Source organism: Bos grunniens, chromosome 5, assembly GCF_055505025.1.
Source record: "Bos grunniens cultivar Pamir isolate PY7600 chromosome 5, Bosgru_T2T1.0, whole genome shotgun sequence".
Taxonomy (NCBI): domain Eukaryota; kingdom Metazoa; phylum Chordata; class Mammalia; order Artiodactyla; family Bovidae; genus Bos; species Bos grunniens.
This window is the reverse complement of record NC_141169.1, coordinates 11,614,545-11,637,132: the sequence shown is the minus strand read 5'-3', so window position 1 is coordinate 11,637,132 and position 22,588 is coordinate 11,614,545. Positions and strand designations below refer to the sequence as shown.

Sequence of the window (22,588 nt, the reverse complement as noted above, 5' to 3'; positions counted from 1 at the left end):
GTTGAATTATACTCATTGGTTTAGTTTATATGCAGTTATTTTTTAAAATATTAAATTCCATCATCTATAATAGAAGCTAAGTTAACATGGCACTGTATCGGTAGAAAAGGCCAGAGAAAATTATGGTAATGACATATTGGGGTGTCAGTTTTGCTACCTCCAGTTCTTTAAAATGAGACCCCTTCCAAAATAAGTAACAAGTAATACATAGGATGTAAATGCCACTGTAACTATAGAATTGCTGTACTTAGACAACGTTGAAATGTTCATAATGATATCCCAGTTAAATGGTGGAATTTGATGGGAAGTGGTTCCCAGTGATCTGTGTGTTACTAAATGGACTTTGGTTTAGAAATTGTATGTAACTCGGTATATAAAAGAAATATCATGGGTTGTTTTTATTAAAAGAAAAATGAGACTTCATAATAGAATAGTGCCTGCTAGAGGGAAACTTTCCGTTTCTCTATAATGGTGTAGGATACTGCTGAAAAACCAGATAACCCAAGTTTTGTGACTTCTAACAATATTTACTGAAAAAAAATAACTTTTATTACATCCAAAATAGCATTTCTTTTTTTTTTTTAATAATATAGGAAAACAACATATTTACTGAACTATGAAAGGAAGAGGTCATTTGGGAAAAACTGATATCGATTTCCAGACAGGTTATGATAGTACTTTCAGCTTTGTATTGACAATCAATTTTTTCTTTCCAAGGACATTGAAGAATCAAAACTCTGTGAAGGAAATATTGGCAATAACATGACAAAACACATGTGTCTTTGTTTACTGAAGAAAAAATATTCTTCTACAGATCAAATTTATTCGGTTCTCCATGATTACAAAAAGATGGATCCAATAGCCTCATACCTTTGAAATGCAAATTTTGATTAAGCCTTTTTCCTAATTAATAATTACAGAAGTATCATTTTAAACCTATCCCACGTGAGCTTCACAGCATGCCTCTTTCTATTTAATCTTTTGAAGTAGAAGCAAAAGGGAGCTGTGAGAAGCCAGCAATGCTGTCTCTTGCACATGCTGTAGAAGCAAGAGCATGGTGCGTTACTGTGGTTCCGTTAACTCACAATGGCGCTGCCTTTCTTCTTTACCACTGCTTCCTCCCGTGGATCCCACTGCTTCCCTCTGGGCCTCCTCACCAGCCTTCAGGAAACGTCTGGGTGACCCATGAAGAAATGGAAAATCTTGCGGCTCCAGCAAAAACGGTTAGTCTTTACAGCTTTGTTGAACATGCAAAACCATTATTTTGCTGCTATTTGGATGGAAAAGCTATTTGGTTTATACCATAGGATCAGAGTAATGGGTATGTTTACACAGTGATATGCAATGATTATGGTCTAATTTCACTGCACTTAGACATTTTTAAATAAAGCCGTACTAGATTGTCATAATGTGGTTAATATAAGAGTTTGTAACATGCAAACAAGTAATCAAGAATTCAATAATATTTATCTATTTCACAACACTGGAAATGTTTTATAGCAAATATCACTTAAAACTTAGCATATTCCCAGGTAATGCATGTTACGAAACCCAATTAAATTTGTAATAGAATGTATAGATTGAATATCCTTTTTTTTTTTTTGTAAATCTATGATTTATTTTTTTTCTTTTTTTTTAAAATTTTATTTTATTTTTAAACTTTACATAATTGTATTAGTTTTGCCAAATATCAAAATGAATCCGCCACAGGTATACATGTGTTCCCCATCCTGAACCCTCCTCCCTCCTCCCTCCCCATACCATCCCTCTGGGTCGTCCCAGTGCACTAGCCCCAAGCATCCAGTATCGTGCATCGAACCTGGACTGGCATCTCGTTTCTTACATGATATTTTACATGTTTCAATGTCATTCTCCCAAATCTTCCCACCCTCTCCCTCTCCCACAGAGTCCATAAGACTGTTCTATACATCAGTGTCTCTTTTGCTGTCTCTGAATATCCTTTTTAAATGCAATCATTTAGCTTCTTGTACTTTCCCAATCTCAGATACAGAGCTTCACCCCCCATCATCCCCATGAAAAGTGTTCAGTTTTTAAAATTATTAAAAGTACATGCTTAAAGAAATTCATGGTGACTCATAATTGTCAGCTTTTAAAAATACAATATTATGTATAGTCATTTCTCATTTAAAGTTGCAAAGTTGGGCATGCCATGCATTTTATTATGAGCAACTTATTTTTAATTTAATGTCCTTTTCATTTTATTCATTTGAATTTATTTAGCCTATGATGAATAAAAATGCCAATGTTGTTTACTAATTACATTTTTACTTTAGCTTGTGGTACTTGGTCTTTTCTTATTGAGTTTTGTTTGTTGCTGCTTGTTGTTGAGACCCATTTCATTACCACAAAGCTTAGTTGGAAGGATGCAGTTCCTTTGTCCACTCCATTAATTTACTTTGCACCGGATTTCTCCATCATATGTATATATACGCATTTGTGCATTGTATATTTGTATGTATATAATCAAAATTTTTTATTATAACTTATTATGAAAAATCCCACAGTTTTAAGAATCAAAAAGGTTCAGAATGACCAGATCAAATGTATCATGAAAATTCCATATGTCACATGTGTGTATTTAATTAGCCTAAATTAGAAATTACATAGGTGCCCTCGTAGTCACCCTTGAACTCCTCAGTTGATTGCTGTGATCTCAATAAGGATTGTGTATTTATTTGCCTGTGTCCTAATTAACACTTTATTAGCAAAACAATTTTACTTCTACTAGAAAAAAAATTACTGTATCAATTTTGAGATTAATTTATATTTATCTGCTTTATTAATCATTTCCTGCTGCTAACACAGAAAGAATCTGAGGAAGGAAGCTGGGCCCAGGTAGGAAATTCATATGCTTTAAAACAGTATCATTTAGTAGGCTATGAATATATAAAGTAAGAAAACTGTATGTCATAATATTATAAATCTTCACTTAGCTTAAGATTAGCTTAATCGTGTATTCAACTTTATTATGTTTAATACTATGTAAGTCTTTTTAATCACCATATTTTGCAATCAAGAAGCTGATTGTCATTTTACACCTGGCCTCTTTTGAAAGGAAAATTTCCTTTCTCCCTTAAAAGAACTACAAATTAAACTTCTTGGAAATCGCCCTCTGAATATATTTAATCAGGAATCATTTATGTTGGATGTAAGGGGAAGAGGAGAGATTTCAAAAAAATTGTTTGGAATCACCTATTCTTTAGGTGGCACTGGTAGTAAAGAATCCTCCTGCCAATGCAGGAGACGCAAGAGACATGGGTTCAATCCCTGGGTCAGGAAGATCCCTTCGAGGAGGAAATGGCAACCCACCCCAGTATTCTTGAGAAACCCCATGGAAGAGGAGCCTGGAAGGCTATGGTCCATGGGGTCACACAAAGTAGGACATAACTGAATGACTGAGCACACACAAGCTGTATAGTATAATGAAAAGTGTGTGAGAAATGGAGTTGGAGGGGCATGGGTTAGCTTTGCAACTGCACATCAGAAGTCACTCCCATTTATTGAGATGGCGTTATGAGCCAAACATCTGTAATGTGAACATACATATATGTTTGTAGAGAAGTTATTCCTTTTTCAACATTTCCGCACTATACTACTAAAGTAAAAGAATTAATGTGTTTTAGGTAATGTGATTCAAACTTTGACTGTATGAAAAATTTCGGTAGTTATTACTAGGACCTTGCTGCTGTTGCTGTTTAGTTGCTCAGTCATGTCCAACATTTTGTACCCTCATGGACTGCAGCTGGCCAGGCTCCTCTGTTCATGGCATTTCCCAGGCAAGAATATTGGAACGGGTTGCCATTTCCTTCTCTAGGGCATCTGCCTGACCCAGGGATTGAACCCGCGTCTCCTGTGTCTCTTGCACCGCAGGCCCATTCTTTACCTCTGAGCCACCAGGGAAGCCCAGATACTACTAGGACCTACATTTAGTAAGTTAGGGTTGCATTAGGTTTTTATTTTGGTAAGCATTCCATTTTTTAGGAACACACAAAATAAGAGGAACACCTCAGTTTTAATGAGAAATACATGTTCTAACTGTGACTTTGATAAGGACCTGAATGGAAAATACTGTCAAATTAATAGAGAGTAATAATTCTTTTTAAAAATTGCTTTAGTGGTGATGGTTGATCTGAGTTTTAGACTTTTACAAACAGGGTTTGGTAAGATCAGTTTATATTGTTATATTAAATAATTAGATTATATTTTACCATTTTGGTCCTGCTCTGATTCTTTAAATACAAAGTCTGTATTGACTGATATCTAGAAAAGATTGCATCAGTTTTTATAGAGTACTGGTTGCATGCTTCACTAGGTAATGGCAGAGGCCACATAAAGCGTCAGCATTCTGCCCTCTAGCCTTGTGGCTCCTTTCTCTCTTCATTTACTGAGGCTTCTGTTTTCACAAGATTTGCCATTACACCACAGCAATATAATAGTAGCACTGAAAAGAGGGAAATGGTGGCATACTGGCTGACAGATAAAGATAAAATTAGTTGAATTAAATAAATCCATCTGTACAAAGTAAGGATCTTTCAGCTCAGCATTTGTTTATATCATTCATTTTAACTTTTGAATTTAAAATGTATTTTGTATAAAATGTAATTCCTTTTGAGAAAACAAAGTGAACATAATCATTCGCTGTAAGCAAGGACCCTGTAGGCAAGGACACAGACTTCCACTTTGTACAAAATACATCAAATTTAGAGGCTAACTATTATTTCTGCTCCATTTCAATATATAAAAGAATTAAATATCAATTAAAATGACAGCCCATATCCTCCAATTACCATCTCATTTTATTGGTTAAGAAACTTGACTGCTATAAAACAATTCTAGTGTCCGGTTTTTCTACAGACCCTGGCATATGGAGATATGAACCATGAGTGGATTGGAAACGAATGGCTTCCCAGCCTGGGGTTACCTCAGTACAGAAGTTATTTTATGGAATGCTTGGTAGATGCAAGAATGCTAGATCACCTAACAAAAAAAGATCTCCGCGTCCATTTAAAAATGGTGGATAGTTTCCATCGGTAGGTTTTAGGTTTTTTCTGAAATAATTTAAGTGAAAAAGTAATTAATGTATATATTACTAGAACATAAAGAGATATTTAAGAAATATAGAGTATGTGCTCTTTGAAACATCTGTGTACATCTAGTTGGCAAAAATATCTTCATGCAATTAATTGCAGGGAGTGTCTAATGTAGAGCTGGGTGCATATTACATGCCCCAAATTTACAGAATTAGACAGTACTAAATTCCATACAGTGTGGATCTTTTCTCCCCCCTGTATATTTAGGAAATTTCATGTTTGCAATTTGAATCTATGTGTTCATTGTAGAAAAATATTTATTAAGAGTAAATTCATCAGTTTCAACTATAGATATATGTAGTTATAAATTAAATAACTTAGGGATATGCTAGAAAAAAATTTTGAGAAGGAATTCTCCGCTGAAAAACATTTTTGTTTTTATATAAATCTTTCAGTGCTTTTGCTTATTCGTGCATTAATTTTCAGGGAAAAAACCACTGAGTAGGACATGAGACAGTGGGAGGAAAACAGAGCAGTAAATTGCTGTGATTAAAAATATGAAAATTCTTTTTTCAAGTTGTTTATTATCCAGGGGGTAGAAAAACACTTCTTATAATACCATGTCATAGATGTTATGTTATAGCCTGATCTCCTTGTAAGTTATCTGCAAAACTGTCAGTTGTATTATGATCATTTTATGTATAGTTAATTATAGTAAATTAATAAATATAAATCTAGACAATTTGGCAAACTATTTGCTCACATCCTGTCCAACATTTAATTAATGACTGAAATTAAAATGGTATAAAAATCATTTATGTTAATGACATACAGTTAGGAGAAAGAGATAATAATTGAGATTCTTCAGTCAAATTTATCAAAATCTTTTGAATCTTAACAGTTGTTGACACTATTGGATTAAATTTAGTAGAAACAAATATAATACCATTTTTAAAAACCATTAAAATGCCGGATTGGGAATTCATTATTTAAAAGCAGTTCAAGTGAAAAATATGTTATTTATAGTTGACTTCTGTGACACCTGTCAAGCCATTAACCAGCACTGAGACTGTGTTTATTGGCAGGCACAATAAGAGTCCTACAACGTGGTGAGATGACGATAAGAAACTGTGTTCATTGATGGATATTAAACTGTGATAGAGTGGTAGAAGTCTAGGGGGAAAGAAGGAATTAAATTTAGCTTGGATAGGGAAGAGTTCAGATAAATTTACTTATGTTTTAACATATGTGATAGAAGAATAATATTTGCTGTCTTGAACATACACTTTCCTATTTCAAACAGGTGTAGATTATAGAGTGAGTGATTTATGTCCAATAGAAAAAACCTTTGTATCACTATTGCTGAATAGCGTACATTGTGAGGTAGTGAGTTCTCTGTCATTGAATGTTTAGGCCCTCAAATTTTGTGTAGTTGCAATAGGCTTTTGAATACTAGAATTTTTGATGACACACTTATGCCTGTTTTGTATTCTTCAGTAGATCGAATTTAGTTATTATTATTATAATAGATATGGTTAATCCAGTGATCAGGTTTTTTAAAAAAAAAATAAACATTGTTAATTAGCCATAGCCCAATCAAAAATGTTTGGGGTGTTAAAAAATATTTCAAAGAAATCAAAATTCCTCAAATGGCAGAGTTCTTGTTTGTCCTGAGCTCTGACTTAAAGCAGGTAGGACTTGACTGCATATGACAGCCCACTGTCTTTATAGCTCAGTTTGCCACCTGTCAGACATTGTTATAACAATATATATATCCCCTTTACAGCACAATTTTACATTACATATAAAAGTTTGGCAGAAATTAGGCAAAGAGCCACTGGTTTAATCTCAAGCTGGCTAATGTCTATGATGGTTTTCACATCAGTATTATCTGGCATCCACTGAATTAGTTTAATTGGGCTAACATAACCAAATACCACAGATGGGTGGCTTAAACAACAGAAATTTACTTTCTTAAAGTTCTGGAATCTATAAAACAAAGTGTCAGCATTGCAGGTTTCTTCAGCTTGACTTGCAGATAGCTGCTTTCTCAGTGTGCGCACACATGGTCTTCCCCGTGCCAGAATACTTCCCAGTTTTCTCCATGTTCCACATTTTCTCTTCTGTAAGGACACTGGACATACTGGATCAAGGCCTACCCTGATGTCCTTATTTTATCTTAATTACCTCTCTTAAGATCCGATCTCTAATTACAGTCACATTCTGAAGTAGGGTGTGTTAGGGCTTCAACACAACAATTTAGGGGAATACAATTCATCCAATAGTAGCAATTAATGTAGAATTTTTTTTTTTCATTTTCCTCTGATTCTGAACTATTTGAACTCAGCATTGTTTTACGAAAAATGCAGGGCTTAGAAGTGCATCCAGCACGTAAGAGTAGCCTGGCCAGCGTGTTGTGTCTAAGTGAAGTGAGGTGAAAGTCACTAAGTCATGTCCAACTGTTTGTGACCCCATGGACTAAGCCCACCAGGCTCCGCTGTCCATGGGATTTCCCAGGCAAGAATTCTAGAGTGGGTTGCCGTTTCCTTTTCCAGTGTATGTCTTTGTCTGTAATTCTAAACATTTAAGAAATCACTAATAATCAGTGTTCTTCATTCCTGAGGCCTAGAGATTCTTTCTACCTATTATACTCTTTCATAACCTTTATATATAGTATCACTAATTCTTCTTTCTTCTCTTCAAAGATCCCTGGGTTTTGGATTTTCTTTTCATGCTTTTCATTGTCTTTATCGTGAGCATTATTTTGACAGCACTGATTCCTCATTTCCCTGTTACCTAGAATTACCTATTTCTCCCAACTCCTCTTTTGCTATCAGATTCATTCTTTCTTAAATCAAAACCTTTCATGCTTTTCTCCTTTGAAAATTGTCCAGTAATTTTCTGTCATCTTGATATGTCCCACATTATTGTGAATGCACACTTTTCTTAATGTAACCCCATTCTCCATGTGAAGTCACATTCCTCCTTATTTCCTGACATGGATTCTCAACTCTGGACAGTGGGTCTCAGTACCACCACATATTTAACATTTCATCAGCAATCCTATGTCATGGTGCCCCATAATCTTTCTCTGCTTGATCTTTAAGGATCAGTTTTTCGTTCATCCACAATATCTTTTCCATAGGGAGTTCCGTTGTTTATTGACTTTTTCCTTTCACATACTTCTCTGTCACTTAGAGTTGGTGGCTATTTATTTTATTTGCTTCTGTATGTTAATATTTTACTTACTCATATTTTTATATTATTTTTCTCATCATGAAAAGGAGGGTAACCATTTCCTATAAATTCCTTCTTGACTCCATAATAGTGACTCTCTTTAAGTTATTTTCAAATGAGTAAGATGTTCATTTGTCTTCAAACAATACTAAAATAGCTTAACGGAAAACAAAAATGTAGATGAACAACAAAATCCAAGATTGTTTTAAGACTATGCTTAATTTATTTCAAAAATACTTTCTTTACTCTTTAGAAACACTGAGTGCTTAAAATAACTATAGTTTTATTTCCCTATAATCCTAAATAATTTAATTACAGATATAACATTAACGTATTGTTGAAGAAGTAAGACATAGTGTTGACTATGCTTAATCATCTACCAAGTAAACTCACTGTGTTTTCTCCTTTTTTAAAAAAATAACAGAACAAGTTTACAATATGGAATTATGTGCTTAAAAAGGTTGAATTATGACAGAAAAGAACTAGAAAGAAGACGAGAAGCAAGCCAACATGAAATAAAAGGTACTATGTCTTTCTTTCATACCAAATCATAAGTCTTTCTTTGGGGGGCGGGATTTTTAGTTTTCTTTTTTATGAACATAAAGTGTTGTATGCATTACAGTTGTCATTAAATAACATAAATATTCGACTAGAAGTATCATCATTATTTCTTTTTCATAACTTTTCTGATTAAAACTCAGAAAAGGATATCATCACTATATAAGATAGATATCCCATTGGGGTCATATTCTTGATTTTCTGAATTGAGGTCTATTCCTCTGAACCTATTAATTATACATTCTGTTTATCCTACAGATGCCTCCACATAGCTATTTTTGTCAAACTTTTAATAGAACCTTCTCATTATGATTCAGAGAAACATGGTATATAATTTATTTATAGCAGTTCATCTTTGACTTGTATCATTTGATTTTATTTCAGTGCCCAGAGATTTTATTTCTGTAAGACATATAAATTATATAGGAATTTTTATATAGAAGTTAGAGAGGAATTTTTCCCCTATGAGACTAGTTCACTAATAATTTTAACTAGAAATGATTTTAGAAAGATTACTGGCTGCTGCAACTAATATTTGTATGAAAATATTTGATTTGAATTATAAGAAAAGACATTCCCTGTAACAGACTTTTTAGAAAAGTACTGTATTTAGTAATTGACCTTTAAACATTGAGATATACCTTAGTATACAGAGGAAAGAACTGTTTAAAAAGAACAACATGTTAGGTCTTATACTTGTTAGAGACCACTTTATTTTTATTATTGTTATTGTTGAAGGAAAATTTAATGATTTGATGTAAGATATAAGTTATCATGGAGAAGGCAATGGCACCCCACTCCAGTACTCTTGCCTAAAAAATCCCATGGACGGAGGAGCCTGGTAGGCTGCAGTCCATGGGGTCGCTAAGAGTCAGACACGACTAAGCGACTTCACTTTCCCTTTCCACTTTCATGCATTGGAGAAGGAAATGGCAACCCACTCCAGTGTTCTTGCCTGGAGAATCCCAGGGACGGGGGAGCCTGGTGGGCTGCCGTCTATGGGATTGCACAGAGTCGGACACGAGTGAAGCAACTTAGCAGCAGCAGCAGCATAAGTTATCTATAGGACTTTTGTGGGGGGAATCATGTCCTTTTATGTCTATTTTTAATGGAAAAAAGGCTCAAAGTTTTTGAAAAAAATTTTGAGTATAAGCTCAAAATGAACTCCGTATAAGTTATTATTTGTTTGCTATTTCCTGGGAGTTTATGTTTAGAAGCATTTCATTGAATTCAGTAAGTGTTTGTAATTAATTGTTCAAAGTTAGACGTGACTTTGTTGTTATTTTCACTGCCTTTAGGGCTTACTTTAGATATGAAAACAGTATGTATTACATGTTATCTATCTTCCCCATATTAAAGTTTAGCACTGTTTTATTCTTTAAGATGTTAGACTTCTATAGTTTTCATTTGTGATAAGCATTGTCAGAAATTACTTTTACCTTTGGCATTTCTTGGACAGTACATTAGTTATAGTAGAATGGGTCTGAATGCCTGTGAAGGTGATTGATTAAAAATATTTTTCGATAAATGGTTCATTGGAGACTAGACAGACACAATGGATTTCTTGTAACACTTCATTTGACTCACTGCTTAGGAGCAAGAAAGTGTCTTTCCATTATCAAAATTGAGTTGTTTGATTTCACTTTGTTTTGGGGACCCAGGAAATTGCAAGCTATCTTTAGACCACTGCTGTTCAGGTGAATTGAAATTTGGGGATTAATTGGCCAAGAAAGACCCCAGAAGGAAGTCTGTGTTTAACCTAACAAAAGATGCTTTAGCACACAAATAGACTTTACCATGGGACATGCCTTTCTGGTTTTCTTTTTGAAGTACTGTTTTCCAATTAGATTTTATTATGCTTGGTTTCACCACGGAATGCTTCAGATATAGATGTTTTTGGCACTACATCAAATATTATATTAGTACTTGGCAATTGTAAGCATAACTCTGAGAAAAACTGCCATGATTCACCGTGATTATACACAGGCAACTCCATGTGTGATGTAGCTCTGAGTGAGATCATAAAAATAGCCCATTTCCTATGACTGATCTGATACCATTTACAGGAATAACTCTTGACTGTGACTAGGGGGTCTCTGTTATTATCTGAAGTATTAATTAACCTTGACCTTAATAAACAGCTTTCTGAAGTGAAGAGACCATGTGCATATCAAGGATCTACAAGCATTTAATTTGTTGCTAGGAAACCGTCAACACTGATCTTTAGCCATTTATTGTTTAGGTCAAGAGGATCCTTACAAAGTTTTAAAGTCAGAGCATAAGTTTTGCTTCAAAACAGATTTATAGAATGGGATCTAATTTACAATATGAAAAAAAAAAAAAAACCTATAATGTTCTGAGGAAGAGCAGTTGGGATTAGTATCTTATTTACCTTCAGCCTGTAAATAAATTATTTTATATTATTTCATAAACAGCTACAAGTATGTTAATAGAATTTTTGATAGACATATATTTATAGAAATATGGTAACTATATATGTCATAGAGTAACAAAACATAAACCCAGCTCTAGAAAAGAACGCTTTCTATTTACAAATTTGTTTAGCATAAAGAGAACTCGACATTTTTGTTGAACTGTTGTGCCATTAGTAAAAATAATTACAGAACTGTTACTGCCAACCATACATACCTACCCAACTTTTGACATACAGTGTGGTATAATCAGTAGATAGAACTATAGTAACTGATTAGTGAAAGTGAAGTCACTCAGTCATGTCTGATTCTTTGCAACTCCATGGACTGTAGCCTATCAGGCTCCTCCCTCCATGGGATTCTCCAGGCAAGAGTACTGGAGTGGGGTGCCATTGCCTTCTCCAGGGGATCTTCCGGACCCAGGGATCGAACCCAATGTAACCAAAATATAATACCACCAACTTACATCCTGTTTTCTGAGGTCTAACACCTCAATGGAAAAAGTTAATGAACACAGAGGAACACATATACTTTAGGACTGACCCAGGGAGACCCAGTGAACATACATAATATAAAATGTCCTTAGATAGTAAAGATCATTACTGAAGTCCTTTGCTTTGCTGAAGACATGGGGAAAGAAAGAGCTAGAATTCTGAGACAATAAACATCCTACTTCCTGAAGAAATTCATTCTGCCTAGGCTGGAGCAGGATATAGTAAAGTGATTCTGAAAAGTGGGCATTTTGAGTCTTTCCTCAGATGTTTCTCATTAAACCAAATCCAAGAGACTCTTAGGGGCTTTGCTTTGAAGATTGTTTGCTTGAAGATTGTTCAAGCCACAATTGAAGTTAAGTAGAGGTATGTGAAGTAGATATGCCTTCCAGATTCATATGCAAATACTTTACCATCGCTGTGGATTGGCAGAGACAAAAAGAATACAAACTAATCTGAGGAATTTCTACTTCTGACTATAAATGGAATACATTCAATCAGATCAATCTTCAACCAAGAACAAGTAGAAAAACTAGATCAATCAATAAATAGCTGTTTGAAGGCAGCAGAAAGCAACTAAGAAACACCCAAGCCTTGAGAGGCCATGATCTTGAGAAAAAGAGAAATGTGTTGAGAGGTAAGCCTGTAGCACTGGGTGTTTTAAATTGTGAGAGTGGGTATTTATTTAGCAATATCTGCTAACATTAACTGTATGTATATAACATGACATCAATTCTATCATTGGCTACTCAATAGCTGTATATATATTCACAATATACACCAAAATACACAAATAAGAGTGTTCAAGGCAGCGCTATTCTTAACTCACAGTAGAATCCACATTTCCATCCACAGTAGAGTGGATCCATCGTGGCATAATCATACAATGGAATATTAAATAGCAATGAAAATAACCATAGCATGGGAGAACTATTGAGTGAAAGACACAGACACAAAAATACATGTTGCATGATTTCATTTATAAAATGCTAAGAAATCAGACAAATCTAACCTGTGGGGAGAATAGTCAGAATATTGGTTACCGTTGGAGTGAGGCTCGTGACTTAGAAAGGACATGAAGGCCTGGTGCTGAGGTATCACTTAACTGCTTTAATATTATACAAGAAATCCTAAATTGGTGATTAATTAATGTATTATACAATTAGTATAATGTTTTTGAAATTCATGTATAAATACTACATACACACATTAAGAAGAAAATAATATTAAGATTTTTGCAGATAATTTGGAAAATAAGCAGTTGAAGAATGTTTCTCAATGTATTCTTTATACTTTTTGTGGATAAGGTATAAATTTCACTCAGAAAGAAAAAAATATATAAGTAAGGAAAACTTATTTTTACTGTACTAGTAAACTATGGACTACATTTCCCTTTCTACAGGATTGAGAAAAACTTTTTTTTCCCCCTCATTTCCCCTAAGTTCTTAAAATATGAAACAATCTGGTACTTCTATTTTGATGTATTTCTGTCACTCATAATGAAAGAAAATGAGGAAAAAGTGATAAAACTTTTGATATGTTTTGATATTTTTGATACTTTGATGTGTTTTGGTCCAAATAAAGGTGTACCTAATATTTTTCTCTAAAGGTTTTAGTTTTAGAAAATAAAATTCAAAGTATTTGTACCTCAGTAAAATACTGCTTTTCAACCTGAAAGGAAAAAAAAAAATTATGACTTGAGAGTCATTGATTTTTGGATTAATATGTAATTGAGAAATAGTGGGTTGACAAAATAGTAGGGTAAGTATTAAACTGTTCAATGTCTGTTCTATCTTATTCTGACTTATTGCTTCAGATGAAAAAAGAGTTTCTTCTAGTACATAAGTAATAATTAGGTAGTAGTTTGAAAACCACTCTGATGAAGAACCATACTAAACTCTCATCTTGCTGTCTTGACAGAAGAGCTGTATATCGACACAAATAAGAAATGTCCCCAGTTCAGTAAATTCAGTCATTCAGTCGTGTCCGATTCTTTGTGAACCGCTGGACTGCAGCACGCCAGGCTTCCCTGTCCATCACCAACTCCCGGAGTTCACTCAAACTCTTGTCCATCAAGTCAGTGATGCCATCCAACCATCTCATCCTCTGTCATCCACTTCTCCTCCTGCCTTCAATCTTTCCCAGCATCAAGGTCTTTTCTAGTGAGTCAGTTTTCACATCAGGTGGCCAAAGTATTGGAGTTTCAGCTTTAGCATCAATCCTTCCAATGAATATTCAGGACTGATTTCCTTTAGGATAGACTGGATCTCCTTGCAGTCCAAGGGACTCTCAAGAGTCTTCTCCAACACCACAATTCAAAAGCATCAATTTTTGGTGCTCAGCTTTCTTTATAGTCCAACTCTCACATCCATAGATGACTATTTGAAAAACCATAGCTTTGACTTTTTTGACCTTTGTTGGCAAAGTAATGTTTCTGCTTTTGAATATGCTGTCTAGGTCAGTCACAGTTTTTCCTCCAAGGAGCAAGGGTCTTTTAAGTTCATGGCTGCAGTCACCATCTGCAGTGATTTTGGAGCCCCCCAAAATAAAGTCTGTCACTGTTTCCATTGTTTCCCATCTATTTGCCATGAAGTGATGGGACCAGATGCCATGATCTGTTTTCTGAATGTTGAGTTTTAATCCAACTTTTTCATTCTCCTCTTTCACTTTCATCAAGAGGCTCTTTAGTTCTATTTCACTTTCTGCCATAAGGGTGGTGTCATCTGCATATCTGAGGTTATTGATATTTCTCCTGGCAATCTTGATCCCAGCTTGTGGTTCATCCAGCCTGGCATTTCTCATGATGTACTCTGCATAAAAGTTAAATAAGTAGAGTGACAATATGCAGCCTTGATGTACTTCTTTCCCCATTTGGAACCAGTCTGTTGTTCCATGTCCAGTTCTAACTGTTGCTTCCTGACCTGCATACAAATTTCTCAAGAAGAATCTCTTGAAGAATTGTCCACAGTTTGTTGTGATCCACACAATCAAAGTCTTTCGCATAGTCAATAAAGCAGAAGTAGATGTTTTTCTGGAATTCTCTTGCTTTTTCGATGATCCAGTGGATGTTGGCAATTTGATTTCTGGTTCCTCTGCCTTCTCTAAATCCAGCTTGAACATCTGGAAGTTCACAGTTCACGTGCTGTTGAAGTCTGACTTGGAGAATTTTGAGCATTACTTCGCTAGGGTATGAGATGAGTGCAATTGTGCAGTAGTTTGAGCATTCTTTGGCATTGCCTTTCTTTGGGATTAGAATGAAAATTGACCTTTCCCAGTCTTGTGGTCAATGCTCAGTTTTCCAAATTTGCTGGCATATTGAGTGCAGTACTTTCACAGACTCATCTTTTAGGATTTGAAATAGCTCAACTGGAATTCTATCACCTCCACTAGCTATGTTCATAGTGATGTTTCCTAAGGCCCACTTGACTTTGCAATCCAGGATGTTTGGCTCTAGGTGAGTGATCATACCGTTATGGTTATCTGGGTCATGAAGATCTTTTTTGTATAGTTCTGTGTATTTTTGCCACCTCTTCTTAATAATGAGTGTAGCAGTGTGTGTATGGGACCTTTGGAAGGAGGTGGCCATTATCTTCACTACCTCCATCATAGTTTGGCCTCAGGTCAAACAACAGGGAGGAAACACAGCTCCACCCATCAACAGAAAATTGGATTAAAGATTTACTGAGCATGGCCATGCCCATCAGAATAAGAGCCAGTTTCCCCCTCAGTCAGTCTCTCCCATCAGGAAGCTTCCATAAGCCTCTTATTCTTCTCCATCAGAGAGCAGAGATACTGAAAACCACAATCACAGAAAACTAACCAATCTGATCACATGGACCACAGCCTTGTCTAACTCAATGAAACTATGAGCCATGCCGTGTAGGGCCACCCAAGACAGATGGGTCATGGTGGAGAGTTCTGACAAAACGTGGTCCACTGGAGAAGGGAATGGAAACCACTTCAGTATTCTTGCCTTGAGAACCCCATGAACAGCATGAAAAGACAAAAAGATAGGACACTGAAAGATGAACTCTCCAGGTCGGTAGGTGCCCAGTATGCTACTGGAGATCAGTGGAGAAATAAATCCAGAAAGAATGAAGAGACAGAGCCCAAGCAAAAACAACACCCAGTTGTGGATGTAACTGCTATTGCCTAGGAACTTGGAATGTTATGTCCATTAATCAAGGTAAATTGGAAGTTGTCAAACAGGAGATGGCGAGAGTGAACATCGACATTTTAGGAATCAGTGAACTAAAATGGCAATGGCACCCCACTCCAGTACTTTTGCCTGGAAAATCCCATGGACGGAGGGGCCTGGTAGGCTGCAGTCCATGGGGTCGCTAAGAGTTGGACACGACTGAGCGACTTCCCTTTCACTTTTCACTTTCATGCCTTGGAGAAGGAAATGGCAACCCACTCCAGTGTTCTTGCCTGGAGAATCCCAGGGACAGGGGAGCCTGGTGGGCTTTTGTCTATGGGGTCGCACAGAGTCGGACACGACTGAAGTGACTTAGCAGCAGCAGTAGCAGCAGCAGAACTAAAATGGACTGGAATGGGCGAATTTAACTCAGATGATCAAGAAATGTCTCCATCTGGTGGTAAAAGCACTGAACTTCATACAGACCCCTAGAGAATGAAAACAAGAAATGCTTTGAGACATTATGTTCCATGTGATGGAAATGCTCTCATTTCAGTGATAATAAGCACTCTTAAAATGACAGAATTTTTCTAGGCTAAAAGTATAGTTATTCAGACAGTAAATATGTGTAACACAAGGGTGCCAGGTGCCTTAGGAAGTAGATAAAGAAGTCAGCATAAATGATGATCTGGCCAGACACTCTTGGCTTATTTTAGTTAGCAGTTTTTTATTTATTATGCAAAATACCGAAGCCTAAAATATTGCACCTCTTTTCCTAGATGTGTTGGTGTGGAGCAATGATCGTGTTATTCGCTGGATACAAGCAATTGGACTTCGAGAATATGCAAATAATATTCTTGAAAGTGGTGTGCATGGCTCACTGATAGCCCTGGATGAGAACTTTGACTACAGCAGCTTAGCTTTATTACTACAGATTCCAACACAGAACACCCAGGCAAGCCCCTCTGTGCTGCAGTTGTGCTGTGTCCTAGCTTATATAAGTGAGAGTGAATGTCACTCCACCATATCCAGCTCTTTCCGACCCCATGGACTGTACAGTCCATGGAACTCTCCAGGCCAGAATACTGGAGTGGGTAGCTGTTCCCTTCTCCAGGGGATCTTCCCAACCCAGGGATCTAACCCAAGTCTCCGACATTGCAGGTGGATTCTTAACCAGCTGAGCCACCACAGAAGCTGTACATAAGGACAAAGTAAACTTTTCGGGAAAAAAAAAAAAAGTTGTGTATTCATGATTCTTAATGGGCATTAGCTCAACCTTTGAAATATGTCACTGGGGCTTTAATTTTAAGCTACTGGATTTCTAGCCAAAACAAAATCATAAAATGAAGCAGCACAGGATTTAGAAGTTATGTGGTCCACCCTCCCACCTGAATGCCAGATTCCCCCAAGTAATGTCCCTGACAGATGGCCTTTAGTCTCTGCCTCTCTGTGGGCCAGTCATTTCTATTCACATGTCTGAATTAGACAGACAAGCAGCTTTGCTTTTTGCCATTGATTCCCAAGCCTGGGTAATTATTTGAATCACGGGAGCTCCTTAAAAATTTAAAAGAAAATTTGCAATCTACATCACAGGCCTAAGAAATCAGATATCAAGAGAGAGGACACAGAAATCCTAATTATCTAGTTTCCCTGAATGATGATCCTTGGTCAGATTTGAGAACTGTCTGCATAGATTTGATAAAAGTATGGCAGTCTAACTTTACTTTCCAATTCATTTTTACATATTTCAAAGTTTACATCAAGGACTCAATTAGAAAAAGTAATAAGTGAGGTCAAACCCCTTTACCTCAGATATTTAGGCGAGGCTATATGTCCGCTGTCCACACTAAAGAAAATTGTCCTTCCTTGTGTTTATAGTTAAAATTTACAATGGCTTATATATGGAGGACAAAAAAATAAGACCCTTATAAATAAAACAGGGTATTAGGATATTTTCGGAGGTAAATATAATCGCTATCATTTTTTTCAAATAAACTGTGACTTCCGTGATGGTAACTGTAATTGGATGTCAACAGGCAAGGCAGATTCTCGAAAGGGAGTACAATAACCTCCTGGCTCTGGGAACCGAACGGCGCCTGGATGAAGTAAGTCCTTGTCTGTCACTCAAAAGGGGCCTTAGTGCAAGCAAAATGGCTTTCAAGGACCACTGCTCAAGTGTTCCAGATGCTTGTATAGATGGAATCTAGAATTTCCTCCACTTAGATATTTGTTATTCATTTGATTTGGAAAAGAACTTTATGAATTCCTAAGTATTATCATATCAACAGTTAGATACAGTAAGAAATAATTCAGAATCAGCCATTTTTCATGAGTTGTTAAAGCAAAATACTGTTGAGCAACATTTTTTAAATTATAAGTAATGGTAACACTAGTCCTGGTAAATTCAGCTTTTCAGTAAGGCATGTGCTTATTTCTAAATACCAGTTTATCTTCACAGGAAACTTTAGGATATTTAAAGAAACAGAAAACTTGCTTTCAATAAATGGGAAGCTTTATTTTAGATATTGTTATTGTGTTTTCCTTAAAAACATATGTGTAACATTTTAACAGTCATAGGAATTGAAAGCTATATTGAGTATGAGAAATTCTATGCATCGTATATGCATGTTTAAATGATTTGAAAATAGTAAACAGGTAAGTAGCCTCCTGAGATGAAGGAATACCAGGGACTTTATCACACTCTGTGCACTGATGAACTGTGGATTTTAATAGTCCTTTTGAGGTTTTCAAAGATCTTTCTGGAAGAAATGGGGAGGAAAATCTGAGTATGAGGTGGAAAATACAGAGATGCATAATTATGCGTTGCAAAATGCAGGTGTTTCTAAGCTGTCAAGAAAAGCTGATTACAATAGCTTTGTGAGTGAACCCCGAAATTCTTAAAATGGCACAGTAATACCACATTCAAATGGGCAGGGAACATGATCTTGGTTTTATAAAACTCAAGCTTGTCCTTTGTGGAGGAGGTTAGAGGTAGACAAGTTCTACGGTCTGAACCTCAACTAGCTTCCTAAAATTCTTACTCCTGTGCGATTAGGATAATATTTACTATTTTTAAAAACCAATATAATATTGTAAAGTAATTAGCCTCCAATTAAAATAAATAAATTTAAATTAAAAAAAATAAATGCTTGTAAATACAAAAAAAAAAGTTATTTAACTGACCTTAATTTTATAATTTGTTGGATAATCTTTTCAATCCTTAGTCCTTTTTAAAAAATTTATTTAAGTATAGCTAATCTACAATGTTGTGGTTTCTGGTGTACAATAAAGTGATTCAGTTCTGTATCTATTCTTTTCATATTATTTTCCATTATGGTTTATTATAGGATATATTATTATTATACAGTTTCCTGTGCTATATAGTAGGACCTTGCTGTTTATATATTTTGTACAAAATAGTTTTCATCTGCTTTTAATCTTTATTCTTAATTGTTGAAACAGAAAGATAGTCTACATAAACCCATACACACTTTTAAATACAACTATCCTTACTTAAAAGGTAGAAAAGGAATTTTAATAAAAATTGTTAAAGATCTGTCATAGTGTTAGATTCTAAAACACAGACTGACCTGAAGCAGAGGTCTAGGCTGAGGTACATGTCTCTGTGGGTTCTAGTGTTGCTTCTTGAAAATCATGGACAAGCTGAAAAGCCTAAATGGAACACAACTATCTGCCTTTAAAATATGCTGCCTCTTTTTCTTAAGAGCAGCACATGACTTTATCACTGAAACCCTCTAGTCTCTTGTTTTAGTGTTTTGTTTGTTGCTGTGCTTGATTTCGGTTTTGTTCTTTGAATGTGAACAGAAATATCTAAACAACTTAGCTAGAGCCAGAACAGACTTGTTTCTGAGAGAAGCTGATTATTCATATCCCACTGAAATAATCTCATGGGCTTCTATAGATGCCACTGAGAGCATATCCTCAATTGAGATTAGAGAGCATATCCTTTAATATCCTCTCATGGAAACCTTTTCCCGTGATGTTGTTGCTTATCGTTCTCATTAACTTTGTTACGTGTTTCTAAGAACACAGTTTTAAGCACTTAGACTAGTTTACTTGTTTTCATTACATCAAATTATAACTCTGTGCTGGCAGAGTGAGGACAAGAATTTCAGGCGTGGGTCAACCTGGAGAAGGCAGTTTCCTCCCCGTGAAGTACATGGAATCAGCATGATGCCCGGGTCCTCAGAAACACTGCCAGCTGGATTCAGGTTAACTACAACGTCTGGGCAGTCGAGGAAAATGACAACGGATGGTACAGTAGTTTTGCATTTGTGCTTACAAAGTAAAACGCTTGTTTAGCAAATGCTATCATTCTCTGATCTTGCACAGCTTTCTGAAATTGACTCTTTCCTTAAGTTGGTTTGCTTTGCTTGAAGTTTGCTTTGCTTTCATCAGACTATTCTCTTTTGTAAATTGCTAATGCATGAACTCACAGCACTTTATTCACATTTAAAAAAATAATTTAAAATTAAATCCTGAAAAGGACAATTTTGGCTAATGTCCACATCTAGGAAGAAAAACATCTGCATGATTTGTGTTTCTTTACTCTTCTATTCACCAAGTAAATAATTTGTTTAGAGTTTGGATTTGGACTAACTGTCCTTAATAAATGGAAATTAACTCCACTGTTGCCCTACATGCTTGAATATTGCAAAGTTTTATATTTCATCTTAAAAACTTGGACTCATCAGATATTTTCATCTCTGACCAAGGCAGAAGGCCTTAAATAAACAAGCACAACCATGAGAAGAGAATTAAACAAACACAAAACCAACAGTAATTTCCCAATTAGTATTTCCTTCTGTGGACATTAGACTTGTGTTGTATATTTCACAAAGGAAAACAGCCATTCTGGAGGAGAGAGACAGCCCTGAAATTGTAGTCACCAAGTTTTGTCTGTTGGGTAGGCACTGAACAAAAAAGTCCCACTCTCTTTTACTGAGAAAACCACCTATAAATCACTATTTCTTTGTAAGGTGGGAGCTATCATGGCCCTTAACATTAGTTCTAGTGTAAGCCGTGAGTTTGGTCTACATTTCTTCTAATGTGTTCCTATTATGGATACAGTATCAAAATTCATGAGGAAGTTAAGATGATCAAAATGAGTGTAGAAGCTTTTCACTGTCGGAGGGGAAGAAAATCCATCGTACTGAATTCTCCAAGAGCAATCTTTGCTTCAAAAACAGGAGCACCCAAGGGAACTGTTGCTATTAACAGACTTCATCTTAGGAGGAATACAACTTGAAAGCTCAGTTGACTCACACTGGAATACATTTTCATTAGTAGCTTGGTCTCAAGGAAAGGAATATGAGTGGCTTCTGTCTGAGAGAAAGAAGATCTATTAATATGTCCAGATCCCTTTATGCAGGGAAAGTAAACCTTTCTCATCGGAAATTTTGTACTCCATCACCTGAGTCCCTCTAAAGCCCTTTTCTCCGTTTGCAGTTGCTTCATCAAGACTGCAGAGGTTAGACAACTCCACTGTTCGTACATACTCATGTTGACAAGCCACTCAAAGGAGGCAGCACTGACTTGCTGTGAGTAGTTTTCGTTGGCTGACAAAAAACAAACCACCAAAAAAAGAAAAACGGAACCTACATAGACTAGGAAATATATACATGATACTCTTTGGTATGGCCTAGCAGTACAGAAGTGAAAATAATAACCCCTTTGAATTTCTAGAGAGTAAAAGGCCTCTTCATAATGTAACTCTTCATCTAGGATTTTCTATCACTGTCTGTCTGCTATGGTTTAAGGCCTGTCTGTTGGAGGCCTGTTACTCTCTTATTTCACATCAATGCATTGCTACCACCTTGGCTTCTACTTTTTAGGAGCATTTTATATTGATGCACATAGCATTTGATGATGAGAGTCTGGCATTTATAGAATAAGACACTATTAAGTGAGTACTTTATATAGGGGAAGCGGAAGTAGGCAAACAGTTATTCTTGTAGGTGTCCAGAGTCAAAATAGTAGTAGAGACAGGCAAATGACTTGGAGGTGATTTCATATTAAAAAAAACACAAAAATATAACTGAGAAAAACTGAACGTCTGGTATGTTGTTTTTCATCAATATGATTTATATCTGTTGAAATACATAGGAATTTTAAGTATCTCAGATATACAGCATAGGAACAAAGTGAAATAACTTTATAACAATGGTGGACAGAATAGAAAACCATGCTGTATAATCATTAAGGTATAAGGTATTTGTACTTGGAGAAATACTAGTTGATGGAACCTACTTCCAAAGTTTTATTAAAGAACAGTCTTTAGCAAAACTAAGTTTTCCTAGAGTATAAATGTCAAGGACATTTTTTTAATCTACAACTCTACTTTACTAAAATAGTCTACCATGGACAATGGATCGATATTTTGGAAAAATGTTTTTTAGGGCAATATTTAGAAACAAATGCGTGCACAGGGATGGGGAGAGGAACAGCTCATCTTGTGCTGTTTATTCATTGCCTTGAACTAAAAGCTCCACGCGGTTTACTGATGGTCTTCGGGGCCTAATATAGGAGCTGGTATGCTGCCTTATTTGGGTCACTATTTTGAAACTGCTGATGATAAAACAAAAGCTTTCAGATAAGAGTTGTAATTTCAGAATGTAAAACCCTAACATTAAAAATTTAATGACAGTATCCAATTAATAA

General features: G+C 35.7%; 1 protein-coding gene across 11 annotated transcripts in view; it reads left to right on the top strand.

Moving 5' to 3' along the window:
• PPFIA2 (PPFI scaffold protein A2) overlaps positions 1–22,588 on the top strand; it is a 502,390-nt gene that overhangs the window by 477,239 nt on the left and 2,563 nt on the right. For 5 of the 11 annotated variants that reach the window (XM_086398877.1, XM_086398871.1, XM_086398879.1 and 2 more), the window contains 8 exons: positions 1,161–1,223; positions 2,827–2,856; positions 4,858–5,051; positions 8,713–8,810; positions 16,687–16,862; positions 17,944–18,012; positions 20,024–20,183; positions 21,377–21,468. In XM_086398877.1, the coding sequence (XP_086255003.1) occupies positions 1,161–1,223; positions 2,827–2,856; positions 4,858–5,051; positions 8,713–8,810; positions 16,687–16,862; positions 17,944–18,012; positions 20,024–20,183; positions 21,377–21,435 (849 nt within the window). In that variant the 3' untranslated portion in view covers positions 21,436–21,468. The remainder of the gene's footprint in view (positions 1–1,160; positions 1,224–2,826; positions 2,857–4,857; positions 5,052–8,712; positions 8,811–16,686; positions 16,863–17,943; positions 18,013–20,023; positions 20,184–21,376; positions 21,469–22,588) is intronic. The other 6 variants (XM_086398872.1, XM_086398882.1, XM_086398878.1 and 3 more) reach the window with 4 other exon arrangements.